Source organism: Uranotaenia lowii, chromosome 2, assembly GCF_029784155.1.
Source record: "Uranotaenia lowii strain MFRU-FL chromosome 2, ASM2978415v1, whole genome shotgun sequence".
In the NCBI taxonomy this organism is placed as follows: Eukaryota; Metazoa; Arthropoda; class Insecta; order Diptera; family Culicidae; genus Uranotaenia; species Uranotaenia lowii.
In genome coordinates this window covers 50,126,960-50,141,794 of record NC_073692.1, presented here as the reverse complement: position 1 = coordinate 50,141,794, position 14,835 = coordinate 50,126,960, and the positions used below count along the sequence as shown (strand labels likewise).

The following is a 14,835-nucleotide window of genomic DNA, read 5'->3' as shown; positions in this document are numbered from 1 at the left end:
AAATTTTAAAAACCTTGAAAAACACTTTGGAGAATTTACTGTTAAATTTTCTTATAGCGTTTTCGTTTTTACCACTGGTACAGTAGCAAACTTAAATCTGTCGATCACTTTTAGAAGAAGGGCAACGAAAACGGCTATGTTAAATTTCAAAAATCGACTTTCTTGATTTGCTGAAAACTGTAGAAGACGTTGAATTTATTTAGAATCTAAGTAAACCGTGTCGTAAAATTAGAAGATAAAATCATTCCACTGTCACATACGTGTAATTCAATTAAAACTGACCTGCACAAAACTTGAGATTAATCTGAATTGATTGAGGTGTTTCCGTGTTTCTTAAAATGCTCAAAGTCTAGACGTTTATACCCTCAAAAATCAAACATTAGGATGAAAATGTGTTACATAAAATCGTAAAAATTGAAAAAATTTGAAAAATAAATATTTTTAACAACTTGAAAATGCCCAAAACGTTAGGATCTGGAGTTCTTTCGTAAAAAGGTATGCTCAAAAAACAAACTTCCGGGATCATTTCACTACACCGAAATTGATTTTTTAAGATTTGGCATGTAAAATAAATCACAAAAAAGTCAAATTTCTTATATCTCTAAGGAGTGTTTGAGTTTTGATATGAATGAATTAAATTTAATCAAACAACTTTTTTAAAGACTATAATTAGGTTTTGACTTAAATTTGAAACAGAAAAAACAATATAAAATTACTTTTGTTATATTCTTTTCAAATTTTGTCAAAATTAATGTATTGCACCCCACGGAGAAAAATTAACAAACAACAAATTTAGAATTTTGGTGAAAAATTACAGTTCTTCCAAAAAAAAGAAACATTTTTTTTTTAATTTTCAGATTTGAAATTCAGATTTTAGATTTCAAATTCAGATTTTAGATTCAGATTCCAAATTCAGATTTTAGATTCAGATTTCAGATTCAGATTTCAGAATCAGATGTCAGATTTCAGATTTCAGATTCAGATTTCAGATTCAGATTTCAGATTCAGATTTCAGATTTAGATTTCAGATTCAGATTTCAGATTCAGATTTCAGATTAAGATTTCAGATTCAGATTTCAGATTCAGATTTCAGATTCAGATTTCAAATTCAGATTTCAGATTCTGATTCCAGATTCAGATTTCAGAATCAGATTTTAGATTCAGATTTCAGATTCAGATTCAGATTTCAGATTCCAGATTCAGATTTCAGATTCAGATTTCAGATTCAGATTTCAGATTCAGATTTCAGATTTCAGATTCAGATTTCAAATTCAGATTTCAGATTCAGATTCCAGATTCAGATTTCGGAATCAGATTTTAGATTCAGATTTCAGATTCAGATTCAGATTTCAGATTCCAGATTCAGATTTCTGATTCAGATTTCTGATTCGGATTTCAGATTCAGATTTCAGATTTAGATTTCGGAATCAGATTTCAGATTCAGATTTCAGATTCAGATTTCAGATTCAGATTTCAGATTCAGATTTCAGATTTCAGATTCAGATTTCAAATTCAGATTTCAGATTCAGATTCCAGATTCAGATTTCGGAATCAGATTTTAGATTCAGATTTCAGATTCAGATTCAGATTTCAGATTCAGATTTCAGATTCAGAATTCAGATTCAGATTTCAGATTCAGATTTCAGATTCAGATTTCAGATTCAGATTTCAGATTCAGATTTCAGATTTAGATTTCAGATTCAGATTTCAGATTCAGATTTCAGATTAAGATTTCAGATTCAGATTTCAGATTCAGATTTCAAATTCAGATTTCAGATTCAGATTCCAGATTCAGATTTCAGAATCAGATTTTAGATTCAGATTTCAGATTCAGATTCAGATTTCAGATTTTAGATTCAGATTTCTGATTCGGATTTCAGATTCAGATTTCAGATTTAGATTTCAGATTCAGATTTCAGATTAAGATTTCAGATTCAGATTTCAGATTCAGATTTCAGATTCAGATTCCAGATTCAGATTTCAGATTCGGATTTCAGATTCAGATTTCAGATTTAGATTTCATATTCAGATTTCAGATTCAGATTTCAAATTCAGATTTCAGATTCAGATTTCAGATTCAGATTTCAGATTCAGATTTCAGATTAAGATTTCAGATTCAGATTTGAGATTCAGATTTCAAATTCAGATTTCAGATTCAGATTTTAGATTCAGATTTCAGATTCAGATTCCAGATTCTGATTTCAGATTCAGATTTCTGATTCAGATTTCTGATTCAGACTTCAGATTCGGATTTCAGATTCAGATTTCAGATTCAAATTTCATATTCAGATTTCAGATTCAGATTTCCGATTCAGATTCAGATTTTCGATTCTGATTTCAGATTCCAGATTTGGATTTCAGATTTAGATGGAAATTCAGATTTTATATTCAGATTTTGAATTCTGATTTTGGATTTCAGAATGTTGAATCAGATCTCGGATTCAGACTTAATGCTCAAATTTCTTTAAATGGAAAAAGAACAATTTATTTTTAAGAATTTGCTTAAAAAATTGCTACTCACTTTGCCGAGCTGTTGGTGCACACCACGTACTCGATGTCGTCCGTGTACGGATTCAGGAAGGCGTACGCTTGCGTCCGCATCCAGACCCATTCCTTGTTTTTCGCCCGGAACCGGTACATCACCGAGAACATCTGGCCCTTCTGCTTTAGCACTGCAAGAACGGATAAAAATTTGCAAAATAAGTTCTACGTTCCTCAATTTGCACTCATAAATTATCCTACCCTGTTCGAAGTTCTCCTTCATATGGGCGATATCGTCCGGATGGAAGAAATCGTAACAGCTCTTGTTGAGCAGATCCACCGGCTGGTAGCCGAGCACCCCCACAGCCCGCTGGTCCACAAACGTAAACTTCCCGCACATCGCATGCCGGGAGATGAATTCGTTCGGATTGTTCGCGTTCAGGTCGTTGGCCGTCGTCGAGGAGGTAATCTGGAGCCGCGCGATCGCCACCAGACAGCAGTGGGTATTGTGCAGATCGTCGTCCTGGCCTCGATCGATCGTCACCCCTGGAAACATATCTTAAATTGGCGGATCACAATCAAAGGGGGTTCCGGTCGCATCGCAATGATCGAAAGGACGTTTGAAAATGGACCATACGTAGATGACAATACTTACCAGTCGGAGGCCAATTTTTGATGTACCCGGTACAGTGCATGACCGCGTAGTTGTGTCCATCCGGTGAAGGCCCGAGCGAGTTTTTCCGCCTTAGTCGGTTCAAATGTCCCAGGGCCATCGATTCCGGCGTCATGGGTCCGATTCGCATTCGACAGATGAAACCTCTTCGCGATCCCATGCATAATCTCATTGAAGCTGCTTTAACGAGATGGCAAACATTTGGCTTAGTATTTCAGTAGATCTCACATAATCTGTTCCACTTACATTGGTGTCCCTCCTTCTTGACGGTGCCAGTTTTGAGATCCAATATCCGGCCGCTGTTGGCCGGTTCCTGTGTGGACAGTTGTTCCCGCACCTTTTCGATGTCCTCCGGGTGAATGTGATCGAAAAGGCTCCCGCTGTACCACTCATTCTGGGTGTAGTTGAGCACCGGCGTCACCGAGTCGGACACGTAGATGATGCGTCCCGTATCACAGCCAGCCTGTAAGACGAACAAAAAATATTCATAAACTGAACCTTATCTTGACTATATTTAACTCGTACTACTTACCACAAACAGAAATCCATCTGCAGCTTCCAGTATCAGGTGCTTCAACTCCTGATCGGTTAGAAACGAAGGCTTGTAGGATCCATCGGCATTTGTGTTTCCGGTTCCTGTAAAAAAAAGAAAATGAAATAGTATTAACTTTATATTTGATTCGGGGGATATTGGGTAAACTTTATATTTACAAAATACAATAAAATCCATCAAAATCGTATCCATATTTAGCAACATAAAGTCATCTGGTAAAACATCTTTGGACCGTCTACCAGGAAATTTACGTGAAAGAGTTATTCAAAAGTGTATACTGCCTTTGCTGGAGTAACATGAAATTACTATGACTGTGCTGTTTTTGTCGGATTTTGCATCCTGGCATTACGGTAAAAAGGTCATGGACAGGTATCCCGCTAGAGAATGAAATTTCAAACATATTTCAAACCGAAATGACGTTTGCAGTTGATTCTTCATCAAATAAAGAATAGTAGAAATATTTGAAAAATTTAATTTTAATTATTATTTTGTGAATGATTTGGAACGATATGATTGATGTGAATCATGAAACTCCAAGATCTTTCGTGCCATGGTCTCGTTGTTGAGAAAATAGTGGACTGATATCAGGATAGTTTAAATCAGGGTAAAGAAACCTTTTCAACCAAAGGGGCCAATTCAAATTATAAATGTTTCCGGCGGGCCGCACTCAATATGACACTTATTGATAATTGACAGAATTTACTGCATAATAACCATAACAATAGAGATATATGAAAATTAAACCTCAATTTTTTATATCGAAATTTATGTAGCAGTCATCAACTATCATCATGACTTGCGATACTTAATGATTGCTGCATCCGTGGTGAATTGCACACACTTATTTAACCTATTGTTCGCAATGGATTCTGGATGGCCTTAAGCTAAAGTGAGATGAGAGATTCAGTAAAGTTTTGACTACTAAACAGACAACGTCTTTTTAATCGATATCCGAATCTTTTTTTTATGTTTTTTTTATGTTGGGTCCCTACCACTGCGACCAGTTGTTAGATCTTTTGTGGTTTGTCCCCTATTTACTGTAGCTTCTCAAGATAGATCACTCTGATTGATTACAGTAGTGTCACTTTCTTGTTGATCAGCATTTTCCCAATTTGGAAGAACACGATATCGATATCCGATATATCCGAATCCGATATCGACCGATATCCGACGATATCCGAATAGCACATGCTATATTTATTTCACGAAAAAAAAACGTAAGATGGAAAAAGGAAACGACTTTAAAATTTGAATATTAAAAAAAAAAGATATTTGGTAATCTTTTAAGTGAAAGCAGGTTAATACCAGCCGAAATTTGTTTGATGCACCACTAAACCGTAGTCAGGTTGTGTGGTAATTTTAGAATCATTTATTTTTTTTTTTAATTAATTGGAGCTTTTTCTCAAACAAATTGTTTATATGGAAGTATAATTCAGGTTAATATTGAGCATTGTTGAACAAGGTCCACAGAAAAATACATAGTTTTACAGCTTTTTCTTCAAATTTTGCCAAAGAGTTAAAAGTTTACGTTGTAGATGCTTGAAAATATTGACATATATTTCAATAATTTTCTTAATTTAATTTACTAGGATTTGATTTCTGTTATATATCAAACAGTTACCCTATCTCTGATGCTATAATGATGCATGCGCTCTCAAGATTGATGAGCTTTCGAAGATGAGAAAATATACGATGACTCGATGGCTGATGTAGGTCAGTTTTATTTGAGTACTTGATCACATAAGTTGTGCCTTTTATTACCTTAGAAGAAACACCAAAAGTGGCGACAAGGAAAAACTTAAGTTCGGTGGAATAGAAAGTGGATTTTTTTTTTGGCCAGTAGTTCAACAAAGGTTGTAAAATTGTACGTTGCTTTGAATCGTTGACTGGATTAATAGTGGGGAAAAAGTGACTCCCCAAAGTTCGTTACTGTTAGCCAAAGGGTAATGCTATTGCTGATCGATTAATCGATTGAAGTTGTTCGATGGTTTTGCGAAGGCAATCATAAGATGAACATATTTTAGTTACATAGAAGAATTTAAGCAATTGTGTTAAAAATATTACTTAATCGATATATCTTTTGTCATATAGGAATTGCAATTGTTGCGCCAAGGAACGAGTGATACAGAACAAAGCCGAGGTACACCTTTTGTTACCCAGTCAACCGCGTTTTTTTGTACAAGCTTGTTCGCTATCAGCCCATCAGCACGCTAGTTGCTAGTTACCAGTGCAGATAAGCTGCAATCGGAGTTGTGCTACAAACTTGTGCTACAAGCTAGTGTGACATTCGGAAGTTTGTTGCGTGACAAAATTTTATGCTGGTGTTGCTTGGGTGGTGCCAATATCTGGTAATTGTATTAAACTAAAATTGTGTTTGGCTCGGCCAACTTCTGCTGTTTTTTGAGTTTTGTGAAATATGGCAAGCAATATTGTTGGTTCGATTGAACCTTATGTACCTGGAACGTCCTTTAGTAACTATATTGAGCGATTGGGATTTATTTTCCAATACAATCAAATTCCCGCAGATTCAAAAAAAGCTTTATTTATAACATTGTCAGGACCAGCGGTATTTGAGGAACTTAAACTTTTGTATCCAGCCAATGATTTATCAGGAATACCATATCATGATATCGTTAAAAAATTGAAAAGTCGATTTGACAAGAGCGATTCCGATTTGATACAAAGGTTCAAGTTTTATTTACGTTCACAGCAGCAAGATGAATCCGCGGAGAATTTCGTCTTGGCAGTTAAGTTACAAGCGGAGTTTTGCGCATTTGGGGAATTCAAGGATACAGCAATTAGAGACAAATTATTAATGGGAGTGTTGGATAAAAATTTGCAACAAAAAATGTTAGCTGAAGAAAATCTAACATTAGCTAGCGCTGAAAGAATGATAATTAATTGGGAGTTGGCAGGAGCAAGAGCACAGATGATCTCGGGCAGCGGTCTTCAAGCAGTCGGTTCGGTTAAAACTCGGTTAGGACGAAAAGATCGTTTTGAGAATTTTAATTATCGGGAAAACTTTATTCGCAATAGAAGTAGAAGTCGATCAAATAACCGTTTTAATAAGATTGATTTTCGTCGTAGCTCTAACAGAGATTTTGAAACGAGGCGATATGGAGAAACAAGAAACATTGGATCGCAGAATTTTAACAGAAATCAGCCAGTTGTTTGCCATTACTGTAATAAGGTTGGTCACATTGTAAAAAAATGTTTCAAATGGATCAACGACAACCGCAGACCCACAGTGAAGTTTGCAGATGAAGAACAACCAAGGGGACAATTTAGCCCAAACAAGCATTTACAGCTGGAAGAGTTGTTTAAACGGTTCAACACTCAATCTGACGAATCATCGGACGAAGAATCAGGTGACTTATATTGCATGATGGTACTTAGTAATTCGACTACCAGTGAACCATGTATCACTGGCATTCTTATAGAAGATGTTTACCTTAAGATGGAAATTGATTGTGGGGCTTCTGTTTCATTGATTGGAAAGCAATTATTTTTTAAATATTTCAAATTACCCGTACAGTATTGTGCAAAAAAATTGATTGTGGTAAATGGTTCAAGTTTGAATATTTATGGGAAAACAATGGTCAATGTTGAGTGGAATGGCTTAGCTTGATTGACTGCTCACATCCACCTTAAATAGTTGAACCTGAAATGCTTTATCGACAAAACTCAATTTTTAATACATGTATTTTTCTCCCTCTTTCAAAACCTTTCATGATTAAAAATAAATTCCTTTAATGAAATTATCATTACAAGCTATGCATTTCAAATCCCACGATCACAGGCGTGGCTCAGTAGAACAAGTTCCACATCGCCAATGGTTGCTACTCCGTGATTGACCGAGGCCACCAATTTTGTTCAAAGGTCAAATGAATGGTGTCTGGGACTGACAGCACATTCACATTGCCCAAAACTGATGCTCTCTCTTTGAACATCAATAACGGCGCCGGCCACGTCCTAGCAGTCAATTGATAGATTGAAAGAAAGAGAAAGGGATGAAAGAATGATTTCGTGCTTTAGGACCGAGGTCACCTCTGCATCCTAGCAAAATAATTTTGGTTTGGAGTGTGGGTGTAAGGATATGTTCTGGAGACACTTTTGACTAGTGCCATGGTTTTGATTGTAAACCTTATCTAATATGCTTCTGATGGTTAATATATTTGAACAAATAAAGAGAACTATGAACCCTAAGATAATGAAGAATTTATTTAAAACAGTTATTTTATAAAAAAAAAAAGGTTTTAAAAAGGATGTAGCTAAGTCAGTAAATAATAAGAGGTTCCACGTAGAAGAAATATTGCTTGATAGGATTAAGTTCCTTGTGTTTTCTGTTTCCCGACTTATACTAAATAACACAACATTAATCGAAATTAACTCCAAACGATCAAAAGCTGAAATTGAAATTCCGAGAAAAAAATCCAAAACAAAAAAAAAAAACTGACAACCTAAGCAGGTCACGAAATTTAAAACATCGACTAGGATAGAAACGAGCGAAACTCACACCACGTTGGATTGCGTATTTCGATGTTGGCCTTATAATTTTTCTCCGAAACACGAGAACCAACAATCATACACAAAGTACACTATTTTCGGCACTGTTCCGGAGTAAACTTTGAAAAAGGTCAATTTCGCAGGATAAATCTTATTTTGTTCACCTTGTCTGCATAATCCACCGAACTGATTAAAGCGGGTAAAAAAAAACATCCTACAAAAATACGAAACGTGGATTTCGACACTCAAACACTCTTCGCTCGACAAGTGCCGGGCGAACCCGAACTCCTTAGTTAAAAAAAGAACTATGGAAATAAAACTCAAAGTTTTGAAATAACATAGAGAACATTAAGATTGTTATCAAAGTTTGTTTGCAGATGCGTTAATAAAATGCCGCAAACACACATCTAGTTCATCGACTCTTAAAAAAAAACCTGCCTGCAAAAACTATAATGAAACCTACTATTTTCAGATGTTTGTTTCATTTCGCACACAAAATGTTCAGAAAAGTTAATGAAAACAAAGAGAGAGAGTGAAAAATGCCATCATGGAATATCCTCACCGGATTTTTTCCGTATTCGTCAGAGATGTTGCCTTTTCTCCATCCAGCGGCGCATGACTTGCTGTTGATCAAGATGCGAGGTATACTCCTACCACAGCCACACACAACACTTCAACACAAAACGAAAAAATTCCGATCAGCCAAAAATAATTATAATTTTTCTAGAAAACACATAACTACAAGACCAAAAACGAGACCGACAGAAAACGCGACCGTTTTCGAGCACGGCTTGCTGCGAATCAATGGTCAATGTTGAGTGGAATGGGTTGAAAAAATCACTTGAATTAATTATTTTGGACAGTTGCAATGAATTTATGCCTCTACTAGGACGAAATTGGCTCGACCAATTCAAACCTTCTTGGAGAGATGTTTTTACTGGTGTTCCAAGGGTCAACAACGTTTCTGAAATTTATGCGAAACATTTTGTTGAACAGTTAAAAATAAAATATGCAAATGTATTTGAAAGAAACTTTTCAAAACCTATTTGTGGCTATGAAGCAGATTTAAAATTAAAAGAGGATACTCCTATTTTTAAACGGGCTTATGAAGTGCCATACAGATTGCGAGAGAAAGTCGAAAAACATTTGGACATGTTAGAAAAAGAAAATGTTATAACTCCTGTTGAAACTAGTGAGTGGGCTTCGCCGGTAGTAGTGGTGATGAAAAAGAATAATGAAATTCGACTAGTGATAGACTGTAAAGTCTCCATTAATAAATTAATAATTCCTCACACTTACCCTCTACCAATAGCACAGGATTTGTTTGCTAAATTGGCTGGCTGTAAAATTTTTGGGCTCTTGATTTGGAAGGGGCTTACACACAACTTTCTTTGTCAGAACGATCTAGAAAGTTTATGGTCATTAATACAATCCGTGGTCTTTTCCAGTACAATAGGCTTCCTCAAGGAACCTCCTCCAGTGCAGGTATATTTCAGTCTATTATGGAGAAAGTACTTATGGGACTTGAATTTGTATTTGTATATTTGGATGACGTATTAATCGCAGGCAAAGATTTGGGTGATTGTATGAAAAGGCTGTGCAAAGTATTGGAACGGTTACAAGAAGCAAACATTAGAGTCAATGTTAACAAATGCAAATTTTTTGTTAAAGAGTTAAAATATTTAGGCCACATTATATCGGAAGAAGGTTTACGGCCATGCCCTGAGAAAATTGCCACAATTAATGAGGCAAAAACGCCAAAAAACGTCAGTGAATTGAAAGCTTATTTGGGTTTATTAAATTTTTATGGAAAATTCCTACCACAACTGTCGTCAAAACTTTTTCATTTGCATCGTCTTTTGAAAAAAGATACAAAGTTTGTATGGGATGATTTGTGTGAAACAGCCTTTCAAGAAAGTAAATCGGCTTTGTTATCCGCTAATATTTTAGAATTTTATGATCCTAAAAAACCAATTATTGTATCGACTGACGCCTCCAGTTATGGGTTAGGAGGAGTAATCTCTCATTTAGTTAATGGAATAGAAAAACCCATCAGTTTTACTTCGTTTTCTTTAAATAAAGCACAGTTGAATTATCCTATCCTACATCTAGAAGCTCTGGCGGTAGTTTGTACGGTGAAAAAGTTTCACAAATATCTTTTTGGTCAAAAATTTGTTTTATATACAGACCATAAACCACTGGTTGGAATTTTTGGGAAGAATGGGAAACATTCTATTTACGTAACGAGATTGCAAAGGTATATTCTCGAGCTGTCGATTTATGATTTTGACATCATTTATAGACCATCGGAAAACATGGGGAACGCCGACTTCTGTTCCAGATTTCCCTTATCACGAAGTGTTCCTTTAAAATATGGCGAGGAAGTGGTTAAAAACATAAACTTAAGTCAAAATCTCCCAGTGGATCATTCTGTAGTAGCCAGAGAAACAGAAAACGATTTGTTTTTACAAAAAGTAATTTTTTATCATCAAAAAGGATGGCCTGAAAGAGTGGAAAAAGACCTTATGAATGTTTTCTCAAATCGACACGATCTTGAATTTCTAGACGGTTGCTTGATTTTCCAAGACCGAGCGTGTAATACCTAAAAATATGAAAAATTCAATTTTAAAACTTCTGCATGGTGCTCATTTCGGTATTGTTAAAATGAAACAGTTAGCTAGAAGATCAATTTACTGGTTCGGCATTAATAAAGATATTGAAACCTTTGTCAGAAATTGTGATCCCTGTGCACGGATGTCTGTGGTTCCCAAACCTAAAATCAAAACTGAATGGATACCTACAGAAAAACCTTTTGAAAGAATACATGCTGACTTTTTTCACTTTGGTCAAAAAACATTCTTGTTAATTGTGGACAGTTATTCCAAATGGATAGAAGTAGAATGGATGAAAAATGGAACAGAAGCAGATAAAGTTATTGAGAAATTTGTAAACCTTTTCACACGTTTTGGACTACCTGAAGTAGTAGTTACTGATGGTGGACCTCCTTTTAATTCATCAAAATTCATACGATTTTTTGAAAGAAATGGTATTAGAGTTATGAAAAGTCCCCCTTATAATCCGTCGAGTAATGGACAGGCGGAAAGGTTGGTGAGAGTTGTAAAGGATGTTTTGAAGAAATTTTTATTTGATATTGACATTAAAAATTTAAAGACTGAGGATCAATTAAACCTTTTTCTATCATATTATAGAAATAGCTGTTTAACGAAAGATGGAATGTTCCCGTCTGAAAAATTATTTAAATTTACTCCAAAAACCTTGATAGATTTAGTTAATCCAAAAAAAACCTTTAAACCAAAGATTTTAGACGATAAGGAAAGGAAAGATATTGTAAATAGTGATGTTCTGAACAGTAAAAGTACTTACAAAGACCCTATTTGTAAATTAAAAACTGGTGATCTAATATGGTACAAAAATCATAACACAAAAGATTGTTCGCGATGGATTAAGGCAACCTTCATCAAACAAGTTTCTCCTACTGTCTTCCAGGTGGCAATTGGAAACGTTGTGGCGAAGGCCCATCGCGCGCAATTAAAGGTGCTGGATCGGATTGAACGTGGTTATAACATGGCGGTGCCCTGTAAAAAGGTGTTGAAAAGGAAGAGGGAAAGAAGTTTAAGTGACGAAGAGTTTTTGGGTTTTGACGACCATGTAGTTGAAGAAGCTCAAAGGAGTTTAACAAAGCCCTCGACATCTAGCCATCCAAGGCGTTCCGAACGTGTGAAGATCAAAAGAAGATGCTTCCCTGAATGATAAACGGTTGAAGAATAATAAGATTAAATTATAAAGTTATGTTGTAATCAGAAAGGATTAATTCGAAAATTGTAAGTAAAAAAAAATATAAATAGATATCAGAAGCGGAGTTTCAATGGAAACAGATTTAGAAAAGTAATAGAAAAGAAAAAAAAATCATCTTGCAAGATGAATTCGAAAATAAGGAACATAAGTTAAAGTAATAAGCTTAAAAAAAATCAAGGGGAAAGAAGTTGTTATATATCAAACAATTACCCTATCTCTGATGCTATAATGATGCATGCGCTCTCAAGATTGATGAGCTTTCGAAGATGAGAAAATATACGATGACTCGATGGCTGATGTAGGTCAGTTTTATTTGAGTACTTGATCACATAAGTTGTGCCTTTTATTACCTTAGAAGAAACACCAAAATTTCTAACGCTATTTTAATAATAATCTTATGATATTTGTAATGCAAATTTTCAAAGTGAAATGACTCAATTTGTTGACATGATTTTCTGATGAAATTCATTTAAAAAGCACCATGGCAATTTAATTGAAATGAGGAAAGCCGTATCCGTTAATATTCAAGAACAAAAGTGTTACGCTTGGTTAATTTTTTTTCTCGATATTTTTGTGCCAAAGAAATAAGCCTTTCGAAAAGTTTAAAAAATTCATTAAATTTTGTCTTTGTTTTAATAAAAAAAAGTGGAGGAGGTAGTAATTTGGCTACGACCGCTAAACGTAGAATTACGCAATTGTTTTTTGTCAATGTATAGAATAACAAAACTTATGGTGCATTTTTGAAATTACCAACATATGCGTGTCAAAATGGCAATATGACGTGACAAATTTCAACCGTTTAACAGAATTTAACCATGTGACATAAACCTATCACCAGAAATTATCTGAACAAGCAGTACATGTGACATAATCGGATCATGCAACATAATCACCATGTGACACAATCTGATTATGCAATGTAATCAACCATGCAGTTAAATCGAAGATGTGACATAATCTGATCATGCAACATTTTCGACCATGCAACATATTCTGACCATGTGACAAAATCCGACCATGCTATATAACTCGATCATGCAACATAATCCGACCATGTGACAAAATCCAACCATTCAACATAATCGAATCATGCAACATAATCGGACCATGTGACATAATCCGATCCTGTGACATATACCGTATTTGTTTTCACCACCCGAAAGTGTTGCACCTTCCAAGCTGAAAACGAGCATGAATCGAGTTTTGCACCCACCTTTGTTGGTGTACGTGAAATCGGCAGTGCCAACAGAAAACATCAAGCTGTCAAAAATCCATTACAGCTGGTATTTGTTTTCGTTTGACTTCGAAAATTGAAATGAAATTTATTTTAGTTGATCATTGTCTTTTAAATAATATGAAAATTTTAGCATGAATTTATATATTATGTTTAATTGTGAAGATTTCAGATTTATTTTGCTTGGTAGATTCTCCTCTGGCTCTGATGATAACTGCAATACCGGCTGATTCTGGGCGGTCTATTCTTGCTGCTGCTGCTAGACTGCAGTTACCCCAGCTTGAAGGTTCCGATATTTTGAACGTTTATTCCTCGCAAATCTCATCTTCGTTCGAGTACCTATTTCCGTTTTCAGATTTCAAAAAAAATTCTTGGAAGTCAAAATGGCGAACTCGGATCGCGGAAGTCGGGGGAGAAAGTTTTGCTAACAGACCGAAACGAACAAAATTCAAGCTCCCAATGCGGGTGTAGTCTCGAACTACCGTTTTTGAAGGGCAACGGGTGTAAATCTGGGACTTGGCGCAACCGAGCATGGTCGCCCTAAGGCACAGCTCGAAGCTGGCTTGTAGCAGAGTAGCTTCGATGCAGCTGAACGCTTCTTGCTGTGGAGACCAACTTATAGGACCCTCCCGAACAAGAAATCTTTTCGGTTTGGGCGATTCCACCAAATCTTTGGGTTGGCCTTTTTGCACTCGAATTTGCTGCTCTTTTTCGGCATCGCCTGGAACCGATTGCAGCAAGCCTTCTGGGCACATTTCTTCTTGGGAGCGTTGTTTGCTTTGGAACGTGCCATCCAGGTGAAATTCTCCGCCTCTGTTGGAAACGGCACTGGTATTGAGTCCGGAACAAGTTTCCGTTCTTCGGGATAATAAAGAGAAAAGCTCGAACGCAATTTTGCGGTATAGAAATAAACCAACCAGCTGATATTTGTTTACATCGGGAAGCACGTGCTGTCAAAATTCATGATAGTATTGGTGAGAGCGCAAGCAACACCGAATATTTTCAGAGTGTTCCACCGTCCACTTTATGGTGCACTACCAGTGGGCTACTCTTCGTGAAAACGAGCATGAAAACAGCAAAAAGTGCACTACCGGTAGTGCCCCGGTGCGCCACCACTTGAAAACAAATTCTCTAATAATCGACCATGCAACAAAAATGTGACATAATCCGACCATGTGACATAATCGGACCATGTGACATAATCGGACTATGTAACATGAATTGACCATTTGACATAATCAGACCATGCAACATTATCGACCATGTGACATTATTCGATCATACAACATTATCGACCATGTGACATAATCAGACCATGTGACATAATCCGATTATGTAACAAAATCGGACCATGCAAAATTAATTGACCATGTGACATAGGGGCCGTTCACTAATTACGTAAGCACGATTTTGGAAATTTTCAACCCTCCCCCCCCCCCTGGTAAGACAAAGTAAGATTTTTCGAAACCCCCCCTCCCCCCCTAGTAAGATCTTACGTTTTTAATTCTATAAGAAATTGACACGTTTTTTCAAAAACCAGCTTGAAAATATTAAAAATATGTCATCCATGCT

At 35.9% G+C, this 14,835-nt stretch overlaps 1 protein-coding gene across 5 annotated transcripts in view; it reads right to left on the bottom strand.

Annotated features, from left to right (window-relative positions):
• Positions 1–14,835, bottom strand: part of LOC129748180 (aryl hydrocarbon receptor nuclear translocator homolog) — a 238,310-nt gene that overhangs the window by 11,698 nt on the left and 211,777 nt on the right. For 2 of the 5 annotated variants that reach the window (XM_055742691.1, XM_055742687.1), the window contains 5 exons: positions 3,687–3,790; positions 3,401–3,617; positions 3,137–3,334; positions 2,743–3,039; positions 2,522–2,672 (listed from right to left, as the gene is read on the bottom strand). In XM_055742691.1, coding sequence (XP_055598666.1) covers positions 2,522–2,672; positions 2,743–3,039; positions 3,137–3,334; positions 3,401–3,617; positions 3,687–3,790 — 967 coding nt within the window. The remainder of the gene's footprint in view (positions 1–2,521; positions 2,673–2,742; positions 3,040–3,136; positions 3,335–3,400; positions 3,618–3,686; positions 3,791–14,835) is intronic. The other 3 variants (XM_055742689.1, XM_055742688.1, XM_055742690.1) reach the window with 3 other exon arrangements.